We start from the raw sequence: 27,264 nt of genomic DNA, 5'->3' as shown, positions 1-27,264 counted from the left end.
CCTAACTGGGGTCTATTTCATAGGTTCTCTGTTATCGGTCATAGAGATTCATCTCCTACCTCCCTTTTCAGATCGACGATATACTTTTAAATTCCATTACCTCTATTGATACTGTTTCAGTACTGGTTTGGCTATCTGCCATATGTGGATGGATGTCTTTCGGTAAGTATGTTTTCATTTACTTAAGACACTCTCAGCTATGGTTTGGCACTTTATGTATTAATATAAAGTTTTAAATATATGTGTTGTACTTATATTTGCCTTGAGTCAGGTTTATGTATATTTCCTTTTTGCAGACTATCAGTTTCAAAATTGGGAAACATATTTAGGAAGTTATTTTTTTCTTACCTGGGGTATAGTGTTCTCTTCAAATTGACTGCTTTTTCATTAATTTTCGCGGGCAAAATTAGGCTCACGAGGTTGCAAAATGCTGATATTTATTGCGTCATTCTTGGCACGAGAATGTTTTGGCGCAAAGGTGCGTTCGGTGATGCAATTTGTCATTGCCGGTGTCTTGCTTGATGCCAGGTTTCCTTGCACAAGGTTGCGTCTGCCATGACGCAAGCTGCTTCATTTTCGGATGTTGTTAGCGCCAATAAATTCCATTTTGCATTGCGCATCATACTTGGCACCAAATAATTTAATATGTATTTATATAAAGTTCTAAATATATGTATTGTACTTATATTTTCCATGAGTTAGGTTCATGTATTTCCTTTTGTAGATTGTCAGTTTCATATTTGGGAAAGTTAATATTGAGAAATATTTTCTTACCTGGGGTTTAGTCTTTTTTTCAATTGACTACTTGTTTAAAATTGTGGGCTGTCTTAGGCTCGTGGGTGCGCTAAATGCTACACTTTATTGCGTCATTCTTGTCGCGAAAAGGCATGTCCGTTGATGCTAGTTCGTCATTTCCGGGGTGTCGTAGTTGACGCAGGGGTTCACACAGGGTTGCGTCGTTAGTGACACAAGTGTGTAATTTCCGGACATGGTTGGCGCCAAAAAACATTTTCAGTTACGTTGTGCGTCATACTTGGCGCCAAACTTTTTTTCATTATTTATTGCCCCATTGCTTTTGCCTCTTTCCTTTTTCTTTGTCAGAGGGCTATGCTATTTGCATTTTTTCCCATTCCTGAAACTGTCATATAAGGAAATTGATAATTTTGCTTTATATGTTGTTTTTTCTTTTACATTGAGCAAGATGTCCCAATCTGATCCTGCCTCAGAAGTATCTGCTGGAACTTTGCTGCCTGACATCGGTTCTACCAAAGCTAAGTGCATTTGCTGTAAAATTGTGGAGATTATATCTCCTAATGTCATTTGTATTAGTTGTCATGATAAACTTTTACATGCAGATAAAGTGTCCATCTGTAATAGTACATTGCCGGTTGCAGTTCCTTCAACTTCTAATGTACATGATATACCTATGAATTTTAAAGAATTTGTTACTGATTCCATTCAGAAGGCTTTGTCTGCATTTCCACCTTCTAATAAGCATAAGAGGTCTTTTAAAACTTCTCATTCAGTTAATGAAATTTCAAATGACCGACAACATAATGAATTATCCACCTCTGTTGAGGATCTATCTGATTTAGAAGATCCTTCCTCAGACATTGACACTGACAAATCTACTTATTTATTTAAATTAGAGTATATGCGTTCTTTGTTAAAAGAAGCGTTAATTACTTTGGAAATTGAGGAAGCTAGTCCTCTTGATATTAAAACTAGTAAACGTTTAAATGCTGTTTTTAAACCTACTGTGGTTACTCCATTAGGTTTTCCTATTCCTGATGTTATTTCTGACATGATTTCTAAAGAATGGAATAAGCCAGGTACTCCTTTTAATCCTTCTTCAAGGTTTAAAAAATTGTATCCTTTACCAGCAATTGCAATAGAGTTTTGGTTAAAGATCCCCAAAGTTGATGGGGCTATTTCTACTCTTGCTAAACGAACCACTATTCCTATGGAAGATAGTACTTCTTTTAAAGATCCTTTAGATAGGAAGCTTGAATCTTATCTAATGAAAGCCTATTTATATTCAGGTCATCTTCTTAGGCCTGCAATTTCTTTCAAGATACAATAGGGGGAGGGGTAAGGTGTATGCACTGTTATTAAATAAATATATATATATATATGAGTAGTCCTGAAAACAATTCCTTGTAAGGCCACTGCACAAATTAGACTGTTTATAAAAGAAAAATGTGGCGGCGTTCCCCCAAAACAACCCCCACAATATTATCATTCACAAGGGACCACTCCCAGACATCCATGTATATACAAGATGAAGTGCTTGACTCACCACTCTTCAGTCCCTTGGTGAGGTGTTTTTTTCTTTTCCTCTCAGATCAGGATGCTGTATCCAATTTTGGTGTGAATAGTTGTGTCCTGTAATCCAGGATTATTACTCTCTGCCCATTTATTCTGTTTTTGGGGCCCTGAAAAAAGTCCACCTGTGTCCCTTGGATATTAAGACAGTCAGTGCAGTGTGCCTCTAGCTCACCTACCGCAATTTATATCCAAAACCTGTGCTCACTGTTTGGCCAAATAATAATTTTCTGATGCTGCAATTTCTTTGACTGATGTTGCAGCTGCTTCAACTTTTTGGTTGAAGAATTTAGTGCAACAAGAATTGGATTCTGACATATCTAGCATTGTTCGCTTACTGCAACATGCTAATCATTTTATTTGTGATGCCATTTTTGATATTATCAAAATTGATGTTAGATCCATGTCTTTAGCTATTTTAGCTAGAAGAGCTTTGTGGCTTAAATCTTGGAATGCTAATATGACATCTAAGTCTAGATTACTATCTCTTTCTTTCCAAGGTAATAATTTATTTGGTTCTCAGTTGGATTCTATTATTTCAACTTTTACTGGGGGGAAAGGAGTTTTTTGCCTCAGGATAAAAAACCTAAGGGTAAATCTAAGGCTTTTAATCCTTTTTGTTCCTTTTCGTCAAAATAAGGAACAAAAACCTAATCCTTCCCCCAAGGAATCTGTTCCCAATTGGAAGCCTTCCTCAAATTGGAATAAATCCAAGCCTTTTAAGAAACCAAAGTCAGCCCCTAAGTCCGCATGAAGGTGCGGCCCTCATTCCAGCACAGCTGGTAGGGGGCAGATTAAGGTTTTTCAAGGATGTTTGGATAAATTCTGTCCAAAATCAATGGATTCAGAGCATTGTCTCTCAGGGGTACCGAATAGGATTCAGAGCTCAGGCTTTCCTGAAGTGTGTTTCAGATCTGGAGGTTTCAGGGGTAATCATGCCGGTTCCTTTTCAGGAGCAAGGCCTGGGGTTTTATTCAAATCTATTTATTGTCCCAAAGAAAGAAAATTCATTCAGACCAGTTCTGGATCTGAAAATTTTGAATCGTTATGTAAGAGTACCAACTTTCAAGATGGTGACTATAAGGACTATTCTGCCTTTTGTTCAGCAAGGACATTATATATCTACAATAGACTTGCAGGATGCTTACCTTCATATTCCGATTCATCCAGAACATTATCAGTTCCTGAGATTCTCTTTTCTAGACAAGCATTACCAATTTGTTGCTCTTCCATTTGGCCTAGCAACAGCTCCAAGAATCTTTTCAAAGGTTCTGGGTGCCCTACTCTCTGTAATCAGAGAATAGGGTATTGCAGTGTTTCCTTATTTGGACGATATCTTGGTACTGGCTCAGTCTTTACGTTCTGCAGAATCTCACACGAGTCAACTTGTGTTGTTTCTTTGAAAACATGGTTGGAGGATCAATTTACCAAAAAGTTTTTTGATTCCTCAGACAAGGGTCACCTTTTTAGGTTTCCAGATAGATTCAGTGTCCATGACTCTGTCTCTAACAGACAAGAGACATTTGAAATTGGTTGCAGCATGTCGGCACCTTCAGTCTCAGTCATTCCCTTCAGTGGCTATGTGCATGGAAGTTTTAGGCCTCATAACTGCAGCATTGGACGCGATTCCTTATGCTCATTTTCACATGAGACCTCTCCAGTTTTGCATGCTGAATCAATGGTGCTGGGATTATACAAAGATATCACAATTAATATCCTTAAATCCCAATGTTCGACACTCTCTGACGTGGTGGTTAAATCACCAGCGTTTAGTTCAAGGGGCCTCTTTTGTTTGGCCAACCTGGACTGTGATCACAACAGATGCAAGTCTTTCAGGTTGGGGAGCTGTCTGGGGATCTCTGAAAGCACAAGGGGTTTGGAAATCTCAAGAGGCGAGATTAACAATCAATATTTTAGAACTCTGTGCAATTCTCAGAGCTCTTCAGTTTTGGCCTCTGTTGAAGAGAGAACCATTCATTTGTTTTCAGACAGACAATATCACAATGGTGGCATATGTCAATCATCAGGGTGGGACTCACAGTCCCCTATCTATGAAAGAAGTATCTCGGATACTTGTTTGGGCGGAATCCAGCTCTTGTCTAATTTCTGTGGTTCATATCCCAGGTGTAGACAATTGGGAGGCGGATTTTCTCAGCCGTCAGACTTTACATCCAGGGGAGTGGTCTCTCCATCCGGATGTGTTTTCACAGATTGTTCAGATGTGGGGTCTTCCAGAAATAGATCTGATGGCTTCTCATCTAAACAAGAAACTTCCCAGATACCTGTCCAGGGATTCTCAGGTGGAAGCAGTGGATGCGCTGACACTTCCTTGGTGTTATCAACCTGCTTATATTTTCCCGCCTCTAGTTCTTCTTCTGAGAGTGATCTCCAAGATCATCATGGAACAATCATTTGTGTTGCTGGTGGCTCCAGCATGGCCTCACAGGTTTTGGTATGCGGATCTTGTTTGGATGTCCAGTTGCCAACCTTGGCCACTTCCGTTAAGGCCGGACCTTCTGTCTCAAGGTCCGTTTTTCCATCAGGATCTCAAATCCTTAAATTTGAAGGTATGGAAATTGAACGCTTAGTATTAAGTCATAGAGGTTTCTCTGACTCAGTAATTAATACTATGTTACAAGCTCGTAAATCTGTCTCTAGGAAGATTTATTATCGAGTTTGGAAGACTTACATTTCATGGTGTTCTTCTCATAAATTCTATTGGCATTCGTTTAGAATTCCTAGAATTTTACAGCTTCTCCAGGATGGTTTGGATAGGGGTTTGTCTGCAAGTTCCTTGAAGGAACAAATCTCTGCTCTTTCTGTTTTATTTCACAGAAAGATTGCTATTCTTCCTGATATTCCCTGTTTTGTACAGGCTTTAGTTCGTATTAAGCCTGTCATTAAATCGATTTCTCCTCCTTGGAGTCTTTGGTTTTGAAGGCATTACAGGCTCTTCCTTTTGAGCCTACGCATTCTTTGGATATTAAACTACTTTCTTGGAAAGTGTTGTTCCTTTTGGCTATCTCTTCTGCTAGAAGAGTTTCTGAGCTATCTGATCTTTCTTGTGAATCTCCTTTTCTGATTTTTCATCAGGATTAGGCGGTTTTGCGGACTTCATTTGAATTTTTACCTAAGGTTGTGAATTCTGACAACATTAGTAGAGAAATTGTTATCCCTTCCTTATGTCCTAATCCTAAGAATCCTTTGGAAAACGCCTTACATTCTTTGGATGTGGTAAGAGCTTTGAAATATTATGTTGAAGCTACTAAAGATTTCAGGAAGACTTCTAGTCTATTTGTTATATTTTCTGGTCCTAGGAAAGGTCAGAAGGCTTCTGCTATTTCCTTGGCCTCTTGGTTAAAGCTTTTGATTCTTCAAGCTTATTTGGAGTCGGGTCAAGCCCCGCCTCCGAGAATTACAGCTCATTCTACTAGGTCAGTCTCCACTTCGTGGGCTTTTAAGAATGAAGCTTCAGTTGATCAGATTTGCAAAACAGCGACCTCTTTGCATACATTTACTAAATTCTACCGTTTTTATGTATTTGCTTCTTCTGAAGCAGTTTTTGGTAGAAAAGTTCTTCAGGCAGCTATTTCAGTTTGATTCTTCTCCTGCTGTTTTAAGTTTTTCTTTTCTTCATAAGAATAACTTATATTTGGGTTGTGGATTATTTTTTCAGCATTTAGCTGTTGTTTATTTTTTATCCCTCCCTCTCTAGTGACTCTTGCGTGGAGTTCCACATCTTGGGTATTTGATATCCCATACGTCACTAGCTCATGGACTCTTGCCAATTACATGAAAGAAAACATAATTTATGTAAGAACTTACCTGATAAATTCATTTCTTTCATATTGGCAAGAGTCCATGAGGCCCACCCTTTTTATGGTGGTTATTATTTTTTGTATAAAGCACAATTATTCCAAATTCCTTTGTTGATGCTTTTTACTCCTTTCTTTATCACCCCACTTCTTGGCTATTCGTTAAACTGAATTGTGGGTGTGGTGAGGGGTGTATTTATAGGCATTTTGAGGTTTGGGAAACTTTGCCCCTCCTGGTAGGATTGTATATCCCATACGTCACTAGCTCATGGACTCTTGCCAATATGAAAGAAATTAATTTATCAGGTAAGTTCTTACATAAATTATGTTTTTTTGTTGGTCTCACAAGGAAATAAAAGCAAATAAATATCAGTTTAGAGGAGCAAAAGAGCTAGATCTATAAATTAAGAAATGCTACTGTTAATTAAATTGAAAGTAAATCCTAGCGTTTTATAAACGCTAGGATTGACTTTTGAAACAAATAAATATACGCTCGCCGTATTCAGCATTGCACCAGCAGCTCACAAGAGCTGCTGGTGCAACGCCGCCCCCTGCAGACTCGCGGCCAATAGGCCGCCAGCAGGGGGGTATCAATCAACCCGATCGTACTCGATCGGGTTGATTTCCGGCGATGTCGTTCCGCCTGCTCAGAGCAGGCGGACAGGTTATGGAGCAGCGGCCTTTGTGACTGCTGCTTCATAACTGCTGTTTCTGGCGAGCCTGCAGGCTCGCCAGAAACACAGGGCATCAAGCTCCATACGGAGCTTGATACATATGCCCCAATAGCCGTACGGTAAATCTGGCTTGGCGCCCATGGCAGCCAGATTTACCACACGGCTATTGGCTAAGAGGTGAAAACGTCACCTCTTAGCAAACATTTCTTTAGTCGTGGGCTGCTGTAGCAGCTAAAAACGGCGATCGGTTAAAACCAATAAAGGAGCTTTCAACATGAAGTATCTTATACTTCATGAATGAAAGTCCCCTTTATTTGTTTCAAAAGTCAATCCTAGCGTTTGTAAAATGCTAGGATTTACTTTCACTTTAAAGAGACACAGCACTCTAAAATGTGCTCAGAAAATGTATATTTAGAAGAAGAAATCAATTTTGTTTAAAACAAAGCACTATCATTTTTTTTTAATTTTGCAGAAAAGCAGAGTGGACGTAAAACCAAAGTAATCCAGGTGGATTTTACTAAAGGATCTGAGATCTACAAACCAATTGAAGAAGGGCTCAAGGGCTTGGACATAGGAATTCTTGGTACAGTACTTCCAATCTGGTGCAGGGGTATAACTATTAGAGATGTGCACAGGAAAATAATTTCATATTGTCTAAAATGTTCTTTTTTTTTTAATTTAAAATTTTCGTTTTAGTTCGTTTTCGTTCATGGCTGTATTCGTTTCTGACAAATTTTGTTTGAATTTTTCATTTCTAATTTTTCATCTGGAGCTACAGTGCCAATTCTTGACATTTTTCTTTATCTTAAGCTGTAATCAGCTATATTAGCTTTAATTTTGTCAGTATATGTAATTCTTAAACGTTCTTTTATTTATATATCTAATTTTTGTGCACTACATTTTTGGTAAAACTAAAAGTTTATTTGAAGGTACAGTAACAACTTTGAGAAAGCCTAATGGCAAAATGCAAATCAGACGTATCTCTTGAATCTTTATCATCATGCTTATAGGATTGATTTGAGTCTTTTTGGTATCAGAGACTATTTTGGCAATATATGGATGCACGGACCCAACCAGTTATAATGTGAGCACTGCAATAACTTTAAGTTTATTGTTTGGGGGACAGAGTCCTCTTTAGGTATATAGTGTTTTTGGCACTGCTCACACAATGGGACAACCGTTGAGGATAGCTCCATGATTGCATCTCTGATGCCTCCCTAATAGTTTATATACTGATTATTTGTGCTGTTTAGATTTTATATGCATTTTGGATTTTTAGTGTTTTATATTAAAGGGTTAATACATTTCAAAATTAAAACTACTAACTTATTAAAAAGGTTTAAACAAACAAAAAGCTATCATGGTTAGGTAAAATAAATGTCCTCAAAATGAACATATTCCCTAGACTATTATATATCCTCCAATCACTACCGATCCCGATACCCCAAAACTATATATTAAGCATACAAAAAGCATTCATTGACTTTGTCTGGAACAGAAGACCACCTAGAATTCATCATAAAATAATGCAAACCCCCAAAGCCCAAGGGGGTCTAGGGATACCTAACATAGCATTAGTCATCTTTCTACAAAGGATAGTCGACTGGCAAATACACTATAATCACAAACGCTGGGTACAACTAGAACACTCTATTTCCAATACATCTCACTTGGGGAGATTATGCTGGAGCATAGCGAAACCCATAAACACAATGATAAATAACTCCCCGCTGATAGCAGAAACGTTTCGTATTTTGGAACATATCCTACGCGAACACACTAACCTATCATCTAAACCTTCCCCCCTAACTTCTCTTGTAGAAAATGGACAATTTACAATAGGACCTAAAGCACTTACCGACCTTCCAAGCAAACACACATGCAACATCACAATTTACATGCTAACATCTAGGGAAAAGTTACTCTCACAACAGAACCTTATAAACAAAGGCTACATATGTTTCCACAATTGGTTTATATATCACCGAGTACACCAGTATATTACCCAACACGAACATTCCAGAAATATGGTCAGACCACTAAAATGTTTTGAAAATCTATGTGTGCAAACCCCACCAATCACCCATATTCTTTCGACCTTATATAAAATACTATCTACTAACCCACCAGGTTACATCCCCCCTTTCTTATAAAAATGGGAAGAAGACTTGGGAATAATTATCCTTCCACAAACAAGTACCACTATTTTCCAAAACATAACCAAAACATCAATATCATTAACACTAACAGAAATCAACCTTAAACTCCTACATAGATGGTACCTAACCCCTAACAAACTTCACCTCCTTTTCCACAATAAATCAGATCATTGTTGGAGATGTGGACAAAAAGGCAGTAACATGGCACATATGTGGTGGTGGTGTAACACGATCCAAAAATTTTGGAGAATGGTTATAACAGAAATAGAAACAATACTGGATATTCAACTTAGCTTAGACCCTTTGATATGGCTTCTAAACAAACCCCCCAAAATTAAATTCAAACCTTACTTAAAACTATTTTATGTCATGTCAAACAGTGTTAAATATTTATTAGCCAAAAATTGGAAGAGCAAAAAAACGCCAAAATGGAAGTTTACGCAAAAATGCTAAATGCATGGGAACAATACCTCAAAAACAAATCCCAAACACCAGACTTCCAACTATGCCATCCATTATCCTAAATAGTGGTTCACCGGGTGGAATTATTGCGTATGGAGTAAATTTGTAACATTATCACTCATAAACAAAACTATATCTGTGTAGATAATGTGTCAAGAAAAGCTGCGCTTATATTAACTCAATTTAACAGCTATATATACAGTTCCTGAACAGAATGCACAACAGCCTTCTCTTTCTTTCCCTCCTCCTTACCTTTGACACAGATAGGAAGTTATATGTATTCTTATTGATTACACGACTTGTAAAACTCTTATACAACCAGTTTATATTGTCATATGCCTATTTATAAATAAAGGTTTTTCTGTTTCTCTTTCCATAAAGTTTATCTTGTAAAATCTACCGACTTAACTATGCAACTACTGGGGAGCTGCGTCTCCCATATTGTAATTTTCATATTTAAAAAAAAAAGATTTTTTTTTTTTAAACAAACAACTTGTATTTTAACTCAGACAAATAAGATAAGTAATGCACTATACTATAGTATATTATATTTAAGTCCAATAAGTAAACTTTTTTAAAATAATAAAACTGGGGGGCACAGTCACACAGTAACTGCCATTGCTATGCTGCTAACACAATAAAGAATAACACAGATCTGAGCCTCTGATACGTCTGCAATAAGTTAAAAATCACCCTTTCACTTCCCACCCTCTCTCTGAGAATGCTGGTTGGCTAGAAAATGTCACGTCCACTGACAGGCTGAGAGAAACTGTCAATCTATTCTGCTGCTCCTTTCTGATATGCATTCATTGGATAATGCCTGCTGGCATCATAAATACAGCATAGACCAACCGAAAATGATAAATGAAAATTTTAAAAGAAAATAAAAAAGTTTTTTGTTTTTTAATTGTTTTTGTTTCAGTCGGTTTTGTTTTCTTTGACTTGAACCTCAGTCTGTTGTAACTCTGTACCATAAACTGTCTGCTGTGCACAGATCCAGGCCAGACTTGACATCATGCCCATAAGTTATATAAAGATATATTAGAAGATGATGACTCCAGGGTCACATTGTACAATGAAGAAGCCTTACAGAGGAACATGAGTTTTGTGACACATATGGCTTCTAGTGACGTAAGCAAAAGCCATGGCAGCCCATTTCCATGCTCCCAAACTCCCATAAGCTGACCCTGTAGGGGAATCTAGCCTGGGGACTACACACCTTCCAACATTTTGGATGAGAATGAGGGATACTGGAGGTTGCTAGGAGCCCGTCACCATTTTGTAGGTGGAGCCGCGTCAGGGCAGTTTGTGAGTGTCTCTGGGTGTTCCGTGTGTGGGGCTAAGGGAAATTCTGTAAAGAGGGACATATGGCTTTCTCAGAGGGACAGAGTTCAGAATCAGGCACTGTCCCTCTAACTGTCCCAGACCTTCCAACTCTCCTTGAGCAGCTGCATTATGAGCTTATCCGAAGTGCTCAGGTCTGACTCTTATACTAATAAAAGCAGGAGAGTGGTAATTTAATTCAGTAAAAGGTAGATTATGTAGTCTAACATAAACGAATTGATCAACAGGGGTAAGTGATTTAGTAACAACTATATACTTTATGCAATATATATGGCCCTAGTGGGAGGTTTGGAACCTTTTGGTAATAGTTTCATCTGTTATAGATTACCCCATTGTAATTAGAGGGGACTTTAATTTAGCTCCTTAAACTGCTATTAATCAGATGAAAACTCAAGATAATGACAAACTAAAATAATCTGGTAAGAGGAACAAACCAAAGATTTCTCTTTTTGAGATACTGAAGATTTAGTAGGTATCTGGAGGCTTAAACATTATAGATGGAAGGAATTATACTTGTTTATCCAAAACACACAACACATGGGGGCCTATTTATCAGTGTGCAAGCGGACATGATACGAAGTAGCGTATCATGTTCGCCGCACGTAGATAAATGCTGACAGCATACGCTGTCGGCATTTATCATTGCACCAGCAGTTCTTGTGAACTGCTGGTGCAATGCCGCCCCTTGCAGATTTGCGGCCAATCGGCCGCTAGCAGGGGGTGTCAATCAACCCAATCGTATTCGATCGGGTTGATTTCTGTCTGCCGCCTCAGAGCAGGCAGACAAGTTATGGAGCAGCGGTCTTTAGAGCTTGATAAATATGCCCCTTAATCACAAACAGATATATTTTTGGTTCCCTGAGTTAACAGGTACTTAGCACTGAAATTAAGGAGATCTTCATGCCCCTGTTCTATTAAGTATTGGCTCTCAAAATTATTGTATTCAAATAAAATATTTCATTTTTCTAAAATATATTATTGGTTCTAAGGTATTCAGAGATTTTTTTTAATTAAATAGTAGGATGATTATAACAAGCTTGATAAGAGCTCCAGCGACTAGACTGTAGAGCTATAATGGTGTAAAAGGGAAATATAACATTTTTATAGCTAAAATTAAGAAACAGAATTACTTGTAACAATCATATGTTAATTATTCACAGAATTCTAAAAAACATACCAGGTCTAAGCATTATATGGCAAAAAAAAAAGAATTAGAGACATTTCTTTTACAACAATCTACCAATTAATAAATAGATTCCAGTGGAAACTTTATAGTTAAAGAAAAGACCCAAAAATCTACTAAAAACAAGGAACAGATTGAGATACTTAATCCTCCAATTTCCCCACAAAAGTTAAAAAAACAAACAATCCTAGCCCTATCTAGTATTAAAACTGCGGGTGCTGATGGGCTTCCTGCTGAATATTATAAAATGCTTAATAATCATATTGTTCCAGCTCTTACAGATGTGTTTAATTATTAGTATCAAAATAAAGATCCATGGTCCAAAACTTTTTCAGCTGCCTATATAGGGATTTTTGTCAAAACAGGAAAAGATCCAAAATTAGTTGAGTTCTATTGCCCTATTTCACTCATAAATTGGGACTATAAAATATTAACAAAGCTGGTGGAAGATGGACTAAAATATATTTTACCTGGGGAGCGGGCATAGACAAAGCCTTCCTGATCTTTATTTATTAAAGGGACACTAAACCCATTTTCTCCAACATTGGTGTGTCCGGTCCACGGCGTCATCCATAACTTGTGGGAATATTCTCTTCCCCAACAGGAAATGGCAAAGAGCACAGCAAAAGCTGTCCATATAGTCCCTCCTAGGCTCCGCCCACCCCAGTCATTCTCTTTGCCGTTGCACAGGCAGCATCTCCACGGAGATGGTGAAGAGTATGTGATGTTTAGTTGTAGTTTTTTATTCTACTATCAAGAGTTTGTTATTTTAAAATAGTGCTGGTATGTACTATTTACTCTGAAACAGAAAAGGATGAAGAGTTCTGTTTGTGAGAGGAATATGATTTTAGCAGCAGTAACTAAAATCGTTTGCTGTTTCCACATAGGACTGTTGAGATGAGATAACTTCAGTTGGGGGAAACAGTTAGCAGACTTCTCTGCTTAAGGTATGACTAGCCATATTTCTAACAAAAATTGTGTAATGCTGGAAGGCTGTCATTTTTCCCCTCATGGGGACCGGTAAGCCATTTTCTTAGTCTCAAACAGAATAAAGGGCTTAATATGGGCTATAAAACTGGTAGACACTTTTATGGGCTAGATCGATTGCTTTATTTGGGCATTTTATACAGCTTGAGGTTAAAATTCACACTTTATAACTTTGGGGAACTTTATTTTCATGGCAGGTACTGGCTTAGACACCTTCCCAGTCAGGAAGGGCCTTCTTTGTAGTAGGCAGAGCCTCATTTTCGCGCCATTACTGCGCAGTTACTTTTGAGAGCAGCACATGCAGCTGCATGTGTATGGGTCTGGAAGTAGTTGAAAAGGTCCCTAGAAGGCTTCATTTGGTATCGTATACCCCCCAGGGTTTGGTAAAGTCGCAGCAAAGGCTGTAGCTGGGACTGTAGAGGGGTTAAAACTATAAACGGCTCCGGTTTTGTCATTTTAAGGGTTAAAGGTCTGAAATTTGGGGTGCAATGCTTTGAGTGCTTTAAGACACTGTAGTGAATTTGAATTTGGTTAAGATTGAACAATTCCTTCATAGTTTTTCACATATTCAGTAAAAAAGTGTGCCCTGTTTAAAATTTAAAGAGACAGTAACGGTTTTATTTTAAAACGGTTTTTGTACTTTATTGACAAGTTTAAGCCTGTTTAACATGTCTGTGCCTTCAGATAAACTATGTTCTGTATGTATGGAAGCCAATGTGTCTCCCCCTTCAAAATTGTGTGATAATTGTGCCATAGCGTCCAAACAAAGTAAGGACAGTACTGCCACAGATAGTAATGTTGCCCAAGATGATTCATCAGATGAAGGGAGTAGACATAGTTCTACATCATCTCCTTCTGTGTCTATACCAGTTATGCCCGCGCAGGTGACCCCTAGTACTTCTAGCGCGCCAATGCTTGTTACTATGCAACAATTGACGGCAGTAATGGATAACTCCATAGCAAATATTTTAACCAAAATGCCTGCATTTCAGAGAAAGCGCGATTGCTCTGTTTTAAACACTGTAGAGCAGGAGGGCGCTGATGATAATTGCTCTGTCATACCCTCACACCAATCTAAAGTGGCCATGAGGGAGGTTTTGTCAGATGGGGAAATTTCTGAGTCAGGTAGAATTTCTCAACAGGCAGAACCTGATGTTGTGACATTTAAATTTAAATTAGAGCATCTCCGCGCACTGCTTAAGGAGGTGCTATCTACTCTGGATGATTGTGACAACCTGGTCATTCCAGAAAAATTGTGCAAGATGGACAAGTTCCTAGAGGTTCCGGTGCACCCCGACGCTTTTCCTATACCCAAGCGGGTGGCGGACATAGTGAATAAGGAGTGGGAAATGCCCGGTATACCCTTTGTCCCCCCTCCTATATTTAAGAAATTATTTCCTATTGTCGACCCCAGAAAGGACTTATGGCAGACAGTCCCTAAGGTCGAGGGGGCAGTTTCTACACTAGCCAAGCGCACTACTATTCCTATCGAGGATAATTGTGCTTTCAAAGATCCTATGGATAAAAAATTGGAGGGTTTGCTTAAAAAGATTTTTGTACAGCAAGGTTACCTCCTGCAACCTATTTCGTGCATTATTCCTGTCACTACAGCAGCGTGGTTCTGGTTTGAGGAACTAGAAAAGTCGCTCAGTAGAGAGACTCCGTATGAGGAGGTTATGGACAGAATTCACGCACTTAAGTTAGCTAATTCCTTTATTTTAGATGCCGCTTTGCAGTTAGCTAGATTAGCGGCGAAAAATTCAGGGTTTGCAATTGTGGCGCGCAGAGCGCTCTGGCTAAAGTCTTGGTCAGCGGATGTATCTTCCAAGACAAAATTGCTTAATATCCCTTTCAAGGGCAAAACCCTTTTTGGGCCAGAATTGAAAGAGATTATCTCAGACATCACTGGGGGTAAGGGCCATGCCCTCCCACAAGATAGGCCTTTCAAGGCCAAGAATAAGTCTAATTTTCGTTCCTTTCGCAATTTCAGGAACGGACCGGCCTCCAACTCTGCAGCCTCTAGACAAGAGGGTAATGCTTCACAAACCAAACCAGCTTGGAAACCGATGCAAGGCTGGAACAAGGGTTAGCAGGCCAAGAATCCTGCTACTGCTACCAAAACAGCATGAAGGAGTAGCCCCCGATCCGGGACCGGATCTAGTAGGGAGCAGACGCTCTCTCTTCACTCAGGGTTGGGCAAGAGATGTTCAGGATCCCTGGGCACTAGAAATAGTTTCTCAGGGTTATCTTCTGGAATTCAAGGAACTACCCCCAAGGGGAAGGTTCCACATGTCTCACTTATCTTCAAAACAAATAAAGAGACAGGCATTCTTACATTGTGTAGAAGACCTGTTAAAAATGGGAGTGATACACCCAGTTCCAACTGTGGAACAAGGACTGGGGTTTTACTCAAATCTGTTTGTAGTTCCCAAAAAAGAGTGAACCTTCAGACCAATTCTGGATTTAAAGATTCTAAACAAATTTCTCAGAGTGCCATCGTTCAAAGTGGAAACTATTCGAACGATTTTACCTACAATCCAGGAGGGTCAATTTATGACTACCGTGGATCTAAAGGATGCGTATCTACATATTCCTTTCCACAAAGATCATCATCAGTTCCTAAGGTTCGCCTTTCTGAACAAACATTACCAGTTTGTGGCTCTCCCATTCGGGCTAGCCACTGCTCCAAGGATTTTCACAAAGGTACTCGGGTCCCTTCTAGCGGTTCTAAGACCAAGGGGCATTGCAGTGGCACCTTATTTGGACGACATTCTGATACAAGCGTCGTCTCTGTCAAAGGCAAAGGCTCACACAGACATCGTTCTGGCCTTTCTCAGATCTCACGGGTGGAAGGTGAACATAGAAAAAAGTTCCCTGTCTCCGTCGACAAGAGTTCCTTTCTTGGGGACAATAATAGATTCTTTAGAAATGAAGATTTTCCTGACAGATGTCAGAAAGTCAAAACTTCTAAACGCTTGTCAAGTTCTTCACTCTGTTTCCACGTCCTTCCATAGCTCAGTGCATGGAAGTAGTAGGGTTGATGGTTGCAGCAATGGACATAGTTCCTTTTGCGCGAATTCATCTAAGACCATTACAACTTTGCATGCTGAAACAGTGGAATGGGGACTTTACAGACTTGTCTCCAGTGATTCAAGTAGATCAGAAGACCAGAGATTCACTCCGTTGGTGGCTAACCCAGGATCACCTGTCCCAGGGAATGAGCTTCCGCAGACCAGAGTGGGTCATTGTCACGACCGACGCCAATCTAGTGGGCTGGGGCGCGGTCTGGGACTCCCTGAAAGCTCAGGGTCTATGGTCTCGGGAAGAGTCTCTTCTCCCGATAAACATTCTGGAACTGAGAGCGATATTCAATACTCTCAGGGCTTGGCCTCAACTAGCAAAGGCCAGATTCATAAGATTCCAATCAGACAACATGACGACTGTTGCTTACATCAACCATCAGGGGGGAACAAGGAGTTCCCTGGCGATGAGAGAAGTGACCAAAATCATAAAATGGGCGGAGGATCACTCCTGCCACCTATCTGCGATCCACATCCCAGGAGTGGAAAACTGGGAGGCGGATTATCTGAGTCGTCAGACATTCCATCCGGGGGAGTGGGAACTCCACCCGGAGATATTTGCCCAGTTGACCCAATTATGGGGCATTCCAGACATGGATCTAATGGCGTCTCGTCAGAACTTCAAGGTTCCTTGCTACGGGTCCAGATCCAGGGATCCCAAGGCGACTCTAGTGGATGCATTAGTAGCGCCTTGGACCTTCAACCTAGCTTATGTGTTTCCACCGTTTCCTCTCATTCCCAGGCTGGTAGCCAGGATCAAACAGGAGAGGGCCTCTGTGATTTTGATAGCTCCTGCGTGGCCACTCAGGACTTGGTATGCAGACCTGGTGAATATGTCATCGGCTCCACCATGGAAGCTACCTTTGAGACAGGATCTTCTAGTACAGGGTCCATTCGACCATCCAAATCTAGTTTCTCTCCAGCTGACGGCTTGGAAATTGAACGCTTGATTTTATCTAAGCCTGGGTTTTCGGATTCTGTGATAGATACTCTGGTTCAAGCCAGAAAACCTGTAACTAGAAAAATTTACCATAAAATATGGAAAAGATATATCTGTTGGTGTGAATCCAAGGGATTCTCATGGAGTAAGATTAAAATTCCTAGGATCCTTTCCTTTCTCCAAGAAGGTTTGGATAAGGGATTATCAGCGAGTTCTCTAAAAGGACAGATTTCTGCTTTATCTGTCTTGTTACACAAACGACTGGCAGCTGTGCCAGATGTTCAAGCTTTTGTTCAGGCTTTGGTCAGGATCAAGCCTGTTTACAGACCTTTGACTCCTCCCTGGAGTCTGAATTTAGTTCTTTCAGTTCTTCAAGGGGTTCCGTTTGAACCTCTATATTCCATAGATATCAAGATGTTATCTTGGAAAGTTCTGTTTTTGGTTGCTATTTCTTCTGCTAGAAGAGTTTCTGAGTTATCTGCTCTGCAGTGTAATCCGCCCTATCTGGTGTTCCATTCAGATAAGGTTGTTTTGCGTACTAAACCTGGTTTCCTTCCAAAGGTTGTTTCCAACAAAAATATTAACCAGGAAATAGTTGTGCCTTCTTTGTGTCCGAATCCAGTTTCAAAGAAGGAACGTTTGTTACATAATTTAGATGTAGTACGTGCTTTAAAGTTCTATTTAGAAGCAACAAAGGTTTTCAGACAAACGTCTTCTCTGTTTGTCGTTTATTCTGGCAAGAGGAGAGGTCAAAAAGCTACTGCTACCTCTCTTTCCTTTTGGCTGAAAAGCATCATCCGATTGGCTTACGAGACTGCCGGACGGCAGCCTCCCGAACGAATCACAGCTCACTCTACTAGGGCTGTGGCTTCCACATGGGCCTTCAAGAACGAGGCTTCTGTTGATCAGATATGTAAGGCAGCGACTTGGTCTTCCCTGCACACTTTGCCAAATTCTACAAATTTGATACTTTTGCTTCTTCGGAGGCTATTTTTGGGAGAAAGGTTTTGCAAGCCGTGGTGCCTTCCGTTTAGGTAACCTGATTGGCTCCCTCCCTTCATCCGTGTCCTAAAGCTTTGGTATTGGTTCCCACAAGTTATAGATGACGCCGTGGACCGGACACACCAATGTTGGAGAAAACAGAATTTATGCTTACCTGATAAATTACTTTCTCCAACGGTGTGTCCGGTCCACGGCCCGCCCTGGTTTTTTAATCAGGTTTGATGAATTTCTTTCTTTAACTACAGTCACCACGGTACCCTATAGTTTCTCCTGTTTTTTTCTCCTGTCCGTCGGTCGAATGACTGGGGTGGGCAGAGCCTAGGAGGGACTATATGGACAGCTTTTGCTGTGTTCTTTGCCATTTCCTGTTGGGGAAGAGAATATTCCAACAAGTTATGGATGACGCCATGGACCGGACACACCGTTGGAGAAAGTAATTTATCAGGTAAGCATAAATTCTGTTTTTTTTCTTTCCTGATTCAGATAGAATGTTTAGCTTAGGAGCCGACCCATTTTTGGTTGAGAACCTGGGTTATGCTTGCTTATTGGTGTAAGCAAGCGCTATCCATGGTGCTGAACTTAAAATGGACCAGCTGGTAAGCTTTACATTCCTGCTTTTTAAATAAAGATAGCAAGAGAACAAAGAAAAATTGATAATAGGAGTAAATTAGAAAGTTTCTTAAAATTGCATGCTCTATCTGAATCGGGAAAGAAAAAAATTGGGTTTAGTGTCCCTTTAATAAATAAAGATCAGGAAGGCTTTGTCTATGCCCGCTCCTCAGTCGAAAAAAATGGATACATTTAAAATAAATAAATGAATTAATTTAAAAAAATAAATAAAAAAGAAACATACAGGTGGCCCTTGTTTTACAACGGTTCAATTTACACCGTTTCAGAATAACAACCTTTTTTTCCAGTCATGTGACTGCTATTATTGAAAAGCATTGAGAAGCAGTGCATTTATTAAAATAGCCAGTAGGTGGAGCTGTCCGCTTGTGTTGCAGCAAAGCCAAGCAAGCTGAAATTAATCAGTTTAACCAGACCTGAGCTATCAAGCAGATTTCAAAGGAACAAGATCTTCCTGTCTATAAATCAGTCCAGATTGGAATGCATAGAAAGAACTGTTTGCAGAAAAATGCAAGTGAAGTCTGTGTTGTTTGATTATTTTATTAGGTTTATAATGCTGTTTAGCAAATGTTTTTGTTAATTTAACTTAGTTTAATTATATATTCTGTGTTGTGTGATTATTTTATTAGGTTTATAATGCTGTTTAGCATTTAAAGTCTTCATTTCAAAGCTTTAAAAATAATGTATTAGGTGTTACTTATGACAATTTTAAGAGGGGCCTGGAACCTAACTCCCTCACTTCCCATTGACTTACATTATAAACTGGGTTTCAATTTACAACGGTTTCGATTTACAACCATTCCTTCTGGAACCTAACCCCGGCGTAAACTGAGGGCTACCTGTATATATGTGTGTGTGTGTGTGTGTGTATCTAATTCAGGTTTGTGTGGGCATTAGATTTTCATGCTCAGTCTATGCTGTATTTCTAGATAGGTGACTAAAAAAATATTGTACTGTACTGTCTACAAAATATCGAGGCAGATTCATAATTTGTAGATGGCCTTGAAGACAAAAGGTTTAGTTCATGGTGACCGTTATCTAATCAACTTCCAGCTAAATATTATTAGGTCTAGTGGGTTCAATAACTTTTTCTTTTTCTTGATACCTGTTTAGAAGTCATTCTGATTTCTTTGTATTATTACAGTAAACAATGTGGGCATGGCGACTGGTAGCAGAATACAATTCCTCAGTATCCCTGATTTAAAGCAGGTAAGTGTTGTGTGAAAATTATACCTTGGAGTATGTCAGTAAATGTGCTATGTGAAATAAAAATGCTAAATATCAATGCTAAAAGCTTTTTCATCATGTTGTACAGTTACAAATATTTACACTAAACAATTACAATATACATTGAAAAATTGGTTAATTCAAGAAAGTGATTACAAAGTTTTAATAAAGGGACATTCTAATGCAAAAACACTAGAACATATAGGGCTAACACCGCTCATCTTAAATCTGTAGAGCTCCTATTCTTGCGCTTGTATTACAAGTTAAAAGTAAAATGTTAGCGCATGAGCGAAAGACTCCTAAGTTAAAAAAAGCCTCTTTTGCTCACTCGCTAATCTGAAGGTGCGCTAGTACAAGTGCGCTAAAGCCAAAGGTGCGTTAAGGAATAATTGAAATACCTTTATTCTTCACTTAGAAGATTTTTTTTTAAAATATATAGTGTATGTATATATATATATATATGTGTATATGCGTTTGTTTCCTCACTCCCAGTTATTAGAAATAAATCCGATATTGACACCTGCAAAAAGCAGTTGGATGAGATGTATTTGAAATTTTGCGAGAGAGGCTATAATAGACAAGAACTAAACCCCAACATAGCAGAATTAGAAGAGACCTTACAGGAGTCACTGTTGAAGACACCTTCACACAAAGCACTGGAAGAACACTGGCAAGAAATTATTGGGCTCACAATTAAGAAAAAGATGGGACATTTTGGCATCTGACCCTCAGCTACTGTTCAATGAAAGGAATCTTCCTCGGGTAGGATACCGTAGGGGCAGAAGTATTCATGACAGGCTGCTGCTATCTGATCCAACACACTGTTATCAAACAAATACTTGGTTGAAAACTAATAAGTAAGACTGGTTTCATTGCCTGAGTGGCCACAGTATGCTTTGAAGAACATCTTTCCAACACCCACACATCAACCAACGGTTTAACATTAAGTATTATCTTATACGTACCACCAGATTTGTAATCAATCTATTCAATTGCTGCTGTGGAAGATTCCATATAGGCAAAACATCCAACAACATATGCACTAGAATGGCGAACCATTGGGCTACCATAAGATCAGCAATTAAAGGACAAAATAAGACCAACCGGTTGCTAGAGATTTTGCAGAAAATGGTCACTCCCACTGTGGAGGGGACAGGAACAAGATACGATTACAGTGGGAGGCACATTAGATATACAAGCTTAACACAGTATAGCCCAATGGGCTGAACGCTGGGGTAGATTGTCATTGTTTCCTATGACTGGCTGGAGCATTTCCACCTGGTGGCTGGCACTATGATCTGGTGTCCCTCTGGGTGGTTTTGACCCCATGATGGCAGATGGGCTAAACGCTTGTCTGCATCAATAGGGTTCCCCACCTGTATTCTAGGTTCTAGTCCATTATAACACACAACTTTCAGCTTGTAATATGAACATAAATATGTTTAGCACAGTCGGGATATCCAGTGAAAGTATAGGGCATGCTAAACATTCTCTGGTAATTCTTCTTGTAATTTTAATTTCAGTGCTAATCCTAGCGTGGTCTAGCGATATTGATAGCGCACTCTGCACTTCCAATAGCACTCCACTTGTAATCTGAGTCATATTTTTTACATTACTGATGCTAGTTTAACGTATGTTATCCCCTGCAGGAGCCAAAACCGTCCCAAGAAGGACATGTCTGATGATTGGTGGCTATGTGTGACTGTTGCTCCTGATTGGCTTACCCTCTGTATCCTGCCGTAGAGCTGCAATGCATTTGCATCCTCAGTGGGTCTTTAATTTTGTGTTTAACCCTTTGTGGTTAAGCATATCATTTTTTGCATTAGGATGTCACTTTAAAGGGACACAAAAGTCAAAATTACACTTTCTTGGTTCAGACAGAGCATGCAATTTTAAGGAACCGTTCCTATTTTCTTTGCTCTCTCTGTATTCTTTATTGAAAAGCATACCTAGGTAGGTTCATGCATGAATAAGAGCTTAGTTGGCTTGAAATGTAGATGTTTGTTTTAATAAAGGCGTATATATATATATATATATATATATATATATATATACAGGGAGTGCAGAATTATTAGGCAAATGAGTATTTTGACCACATCATCCTCTTTATGCATGTTGTCTTACTCCAAGCTGTATAGGCTCGAAAGCCTACTACCAATTAAGCATATTAGGTAATGTGCATCTCTGTAATGAGAAGGGGTGTGGTCTAATGACATCAACACCCTATATCAGGTGTGCATAATTATTAGGCAACTTCCTTTCCTTTGGCAAAATGGGTCAAAAGAAGGACTTGACAGGCTCAGAAAAGTCAAAAATAGTGAGATATCTTGCAGAGGGATGCAGCACTCTTAAAATTGCAATGCTTCTGAAGCGTGATCATCGAACAATCAAGCGTTTCATTCAAAATAGTCAACAGGGTCGCAAGAAGCGTGTGGAAAAACCAAGGCGCAAAATAACTGCCCATGAACTGAGAAAAGTCAAGCGTGCAGCTGCCAAGATGCCACTTGCCACCAGTTTGGCCATATTTCAGAACTGCAACATCACTGGAGTGCCCAAAAGCACAAGGTGTGCAATACTCAGAGACATGGCCAAGGTAAGAAAGGCTGAAAGACGACCACCACTGAACAAGACACACAAGCTGAAATGTCAAGACTGATTTTTCTAAGGTTTCATGGACTGATGAAATGAGAGTGAGTCTTGATGGGCCAGATGGATGGGCCCGTGGCTGGATTGGTAAAGGGCAGAGAGCTCCAGTCCGACTCAGACGCCAGCAAGGTGGAGGTGGAGTACTGGTTTGGGCTGGTATCATCAAAGATGAGCTTGTGGGGCCTTTTCGGGTTGAGGATGGAGTCAAGCTCAACTCCCAGTCCTACTGACAGTTTCTGGAAGACACCTTCTTCAAGCAGTGGTACAGGAAGAAGTCTGCATCCTTCAAGAAAAACATGATTTTCATGCAGGACAATGCTCCATCACACGCGTCCAAGTACTCCACAGCGTGGCTGGCAAGAAAGGGTATAAAAGAAGAAAATCTAATGACATGGCCTCCTTGTTCACCTGATCTGAACCCCATTGAGAACCTGTGGTCCATCATCAAATGTGAGATTTACAAGGAGGGAAAACAGTACACCTCTCTGAACAGTGTCTGGGAGGCTGTGGTTGCTGCTGCACGCAATGTTGATGGTGAACAGATCAAAACATTGACAGAATCCATGGATGGCAGGCTTTTGAGTGTCCTTGCAAAGAAAGGTGGCTATATTGGTCACTGATTTGTTTTTGTTTTGTTTTTGAATGTCAGAAATGTATATTTGTGAATGTTGAGATGTTATATTGGTTTCACTGGTAAAAATAAATAATTGAAATGGGTATATATTTGTTTTTTGTTAAGTTGCCTAATAATTATGCACAGTAATAGTCACCTGCACACACAGATATCCCCCTAAAATAGCTAAAACTAAAAACAAACTAAAAACTACCTCCAAAAATATTCAGCTTTGATATTAATGAGTTTTTTGGGTTCATTGAGAACATGGTTGTTGTTCAATAATAAAATTAATCCTCAAAAATACAACTTGCCTAATAATTCTGCACTCCCTGTATATATATATATATATACAGGGAGTGCAGAATTATTAGGCAAGTTGTATTTTTGAGGATTAATTTTATTATTGAACATCAACCATGTTCTCAATGAACCCAAAAAACTCATTAATATCAAAGCTGAATATTTTTGGAAGTAGTTTTTAGTTTGTTTTTAGTTTTAGCTATTTTAGGGGGATATCTGTGTGTGCAGGTGACTATTACTGTGCATAATTATTAGGCAACTTAACAAAAAACAAATATATACCCATTTCAATTATTTATTTTTACCAGTGAAACCAATATAACATCTCAACATTCACAAATATACATTTCTGACATTCAAAAACAAAACAAAAACAAATCAGTGACCAATATAGCCACCTTTCTTTGCAAGGACACTCAAAAGCCTGCCATCCATGGATTTTGTCAGTGTTTTGATCTGTTCACCATCAACATTGCGTGCAGCAGCAGCCACAGCCTCCCAGACACTGTTCAGAGAGGTGTACTGTTTTCCCTCCTTGTAAATCTCACATTTGATGATGGACCACAGGTTCTCAATGGGGTTCAGATCAGGTGAACAAGGAGGCCATGTCATTAGATTTTCTTCTTTTATACCCTTTCTTGCCAGCCACGCTGTGGAGTACTTGGACGCGTGTGATGGAGCATTGTCCTGCATGAAAATCATGTTTTTCTTGAAGGATGCAGACTTCTTCCTGTACCACTGCTTGAAGAAGGTGTCTTCCAGAAACTGTCAGTAGGACTGGGAGTTGAGCTTGACTCCATCCTCAACCCGAAAAGGCCCCACAAGCTCATCTTTGATGATACCAGCCCAAACCAGTACTCCACCTCCACCTTGCTGGCGTCTGAGTCGGACTGGAGCTCTCTGCCCTTTACCAATCCAGCCACGGGCCCATCCATCTGGCCCATCAAGACTCACTCTCATTTCATCAGTCCATAAAACCTTAGAAAAATCAGTCTTGAGATATTTCTTGGCCCAGTCTTGACGTTTCAGCTTGTGTGTCTTGTTCAGTGGTGGTCGTCTTTCAGCCTTTCTTACCTTGGCCATGTCTCTGAGTATTGCACACCTTGTGCTTTTGGGCACTCCAGTGATGTTGCAGCTCTGAAATATGGCCAAACTGGTGGCAAGTGGCATCTTGGCAGCTGCACGCTTGACTTTTCTCAGTTCATGTGCAGTTATTTTGCGCCTTGGTTTTTCCACACGCTTCTTGCGACCCTGTTTACTATTTTGAATGAAACGCTTGATTGTTCGATGATCACGCTTCAGAAGCTTTGCAATTTTAAGAGTGCTGCATCCCTCTGCAAGATATCTCACTATTTTTGACTTTTCTGAGCCTGTCAAGTCCTTCTTTTGACCCATTTTGCCAAAGGAAAGGAAGTTGCCTAATAATTATGCACACCTGATATAGGGTGTTGATGTCATTAGACCACAGAGATGCACATCACCTAATATGCTTAATTGGTAGTAGGCTTTCGAGCCTATACAGCTTGGAGTAAGATAACATGCATAAAGAGGATGATGTGGTCAAAATACTCATTTGCCTAATAATTCTGCACTCCCTGTATATATATATATATATATACATACATATACACACACACACATATATATATATATATATATATATATATACATATATATTCTTACATTTCATTTTAAAGGGACAGTCTAGTCAAAATGAAACTTTCATGATTCAGATAGAACATGGAATTTTAAACAACTTTCCAATTGACTTTTATCTTTAAATTTGCTTTGTTCCCTTGGTGGTATTTTTGAAAAGCTAAACCTAGGTAGGCTCAAACTGATTTCTAAACCTTTGAAAACCGCCTCTTAGCTCAGAGCATTTTGAACGTTTTTCACAGTTAAACAGTACTAGTTCATGTGTGTCATATAGATAAACATTGTGCTCACTCCCATGGAGTTATTTAGGAGTCTGCACTGATTGGCTAAACTGCATGTCTGTCAAAAGCACTTGGATAAGGGGGCAGTCTGCAGAGGCTTAGATACAAGGTAATCACAGAGGTAAAACATATATTAATATAACTGTGTTGGTTATGCAAAACTGGGGAATAGGTAAATAAAAGGATTGTCTATATTTTTAAACAATAAAAATTCTGGTGTAGACTGTCCCTTTAAATTAAGTGGCGGAATTACTGATCCTTGCATACTTTCCATATGGCAGTTAATTATGGAATGCGTGAACATCTTTGTGTTATTTATTAATGTATGAATTTGTATTTGTCAGCAATTAGCAGACATCATCAACTGCAACATAACATCAGTAGTACAGGTAAGAGTATGGCACAGCACTGAATTATGAGTTTTCGGGAATTATTGAATTACTATTGATATCAAATGAATAAACTTTATGCACATTAAATTAAATGTACATTATTCAATTCTACATAGGTGCATAAATGTATGTGAATGAACAGGAAAATATCTCTCAGTACAATATAAACTGTTGGAAATTATATATTTTTATATATAGTTTATTTTACTATATAGACTGATTTTCTCATACGTTTATATCTCATTTTACCAGTGATTTTTTTTTCCCAATGTCTTAAAGGGACATTCCAGTCAAAATATAAATGCACCCACATTTGAGAGTTTATGCGTAAAAAGCGCACCAACAGCTCACGCAATCTCTTTAATATACAAAATCCTTCTCACAGACGACACACAAACTCTACCTACAAATACAACAGCTTGGGAGAAAGAGCTGCACACAGAAATAGAACCCGAGGAATGGCAGCTAGCCTTTCAAATAACTAAAACCGCCTCTATATCCACAAAAGTACAGGAATCCAGTTACAAATTTATGTCAAGATGGTATCTCACCCCCAGTAGACTGCAGCGTATATATAAGCAAGCCTCAGGCAAATGCTGGAGAGAATGCGGGGAACCGGGCACACCAACACATATCTGGTGGGACTGCGCTAGACTAGACGATTTCTGGGTGGGAGTTCTCAACCATGTGGAACTAGTCTTGGGAACCTCCATACAAAATAGCCCAAAAACGTTGTTGTACTTATCGCTACCTAAAATTGCTAGCAGGGCAGGGAGAGCACTGATGCTGGTCATGTTGAATGGGGCCAAGCTACTGATACCAAAACATTGGAAATCATGAGTAGTCCCCACAGTGGATGTATGGCGCATTCAGGTAGATTCCTTGCTACACTTAGAGAGATATCATCACATGATTCAGGCGGGAACTATAGACATACACGAAATGATGCTAGCACAGTGGATGTATGGTGCATTCAGGTAGATTCCTTGCTACACTTAGAGAGATATCATCACATGATTCAGGCGGGAACTATAGACATACACGAAATGATGCTAGCACAGTGGATGTATGGCGCATTCAGGTAGATTCCTTGCTACACTTAGAGAGATATCATCACATGATTCAGGGAACTATAGACATACACGAAATGATGCTAGCACAGTGGATGTATGGCGCATTCAGGTAGATTCCTTGCTACACTTAGAGAGATATCATCACATGATTCAGGGAACTATAGACATACACGAAATGATGCTAGCACAGTGGATGTATGGCGCATTCAGGTAGATTCCTTGCTACACTTAGAGAGATATCATCACATGATTCAGGGAACTATAGACACACACAAAATGATGCTAGCACAGTGGATGTATGGCGCATTCAGGTAGATTCCTTGCTACACTTAGAGAGATATCATCACATGATTCAGGCGGGAACTATAGACACACACGAAATGATGCTAGCACAGTGGATGTATGGCGCATTCAGGTAGATTCCTTGCTACACTTAGAGAGATATCATCACATGATTCAGGGAACTATAGACATA

The 27,264-nt window shown here is 39.4% G+C and overlaps 1 protein-coding gene across 2 annotated transcripts in view; it reads left to right on the top strand.

Annotated features, from left to right (window-relative positions):
* The window catches only part of LOC128663806 (very-long-chain 3-oxoacyl-CoA reductase), a 113,627-nt gene that overhangs the window by 55,123 nt on the left and 31,240 nt on the right, over positions 1-27,264 (top strand). For both annotated transcript variants that reach the window (XM_053718324.1, XM_053718323.1), the window contains exons 4-6: positions 7,287-7,397; positions 19,743-19,807; positions 25,669-25,713. In XM_053718324.1, coding sequence (XP_053574299.1) covers positions 7,287-7,397; positions 19,743-19,807; positions 25,669-25,713 — 221 coding nt within the window. The remainder of the gene's footprint in view (positions 1-7,286; positions 7,398-19,742; positions 19,808-25,668; positions 25,714-27,264) is intronic.

Source organism: Bombina bombina, chromosome 6 (genome assembly GCF_027579735.1).
Source record: "Bombina bombina isolate aBomBom1 chromosome 6, aBomBom1.pri, whole genome shotgun sequence".
NCBI lineage: Eukaryota > Metazoa > Chordata > Amphibia > Anura > Bombinatoridae > Bombina > Bombina bombina.
The sequence above is the reverse complement of the archived record's forward strand: the minus strand, read 5'-3'. Positions and strand labels throughout refer to the sequence as shown.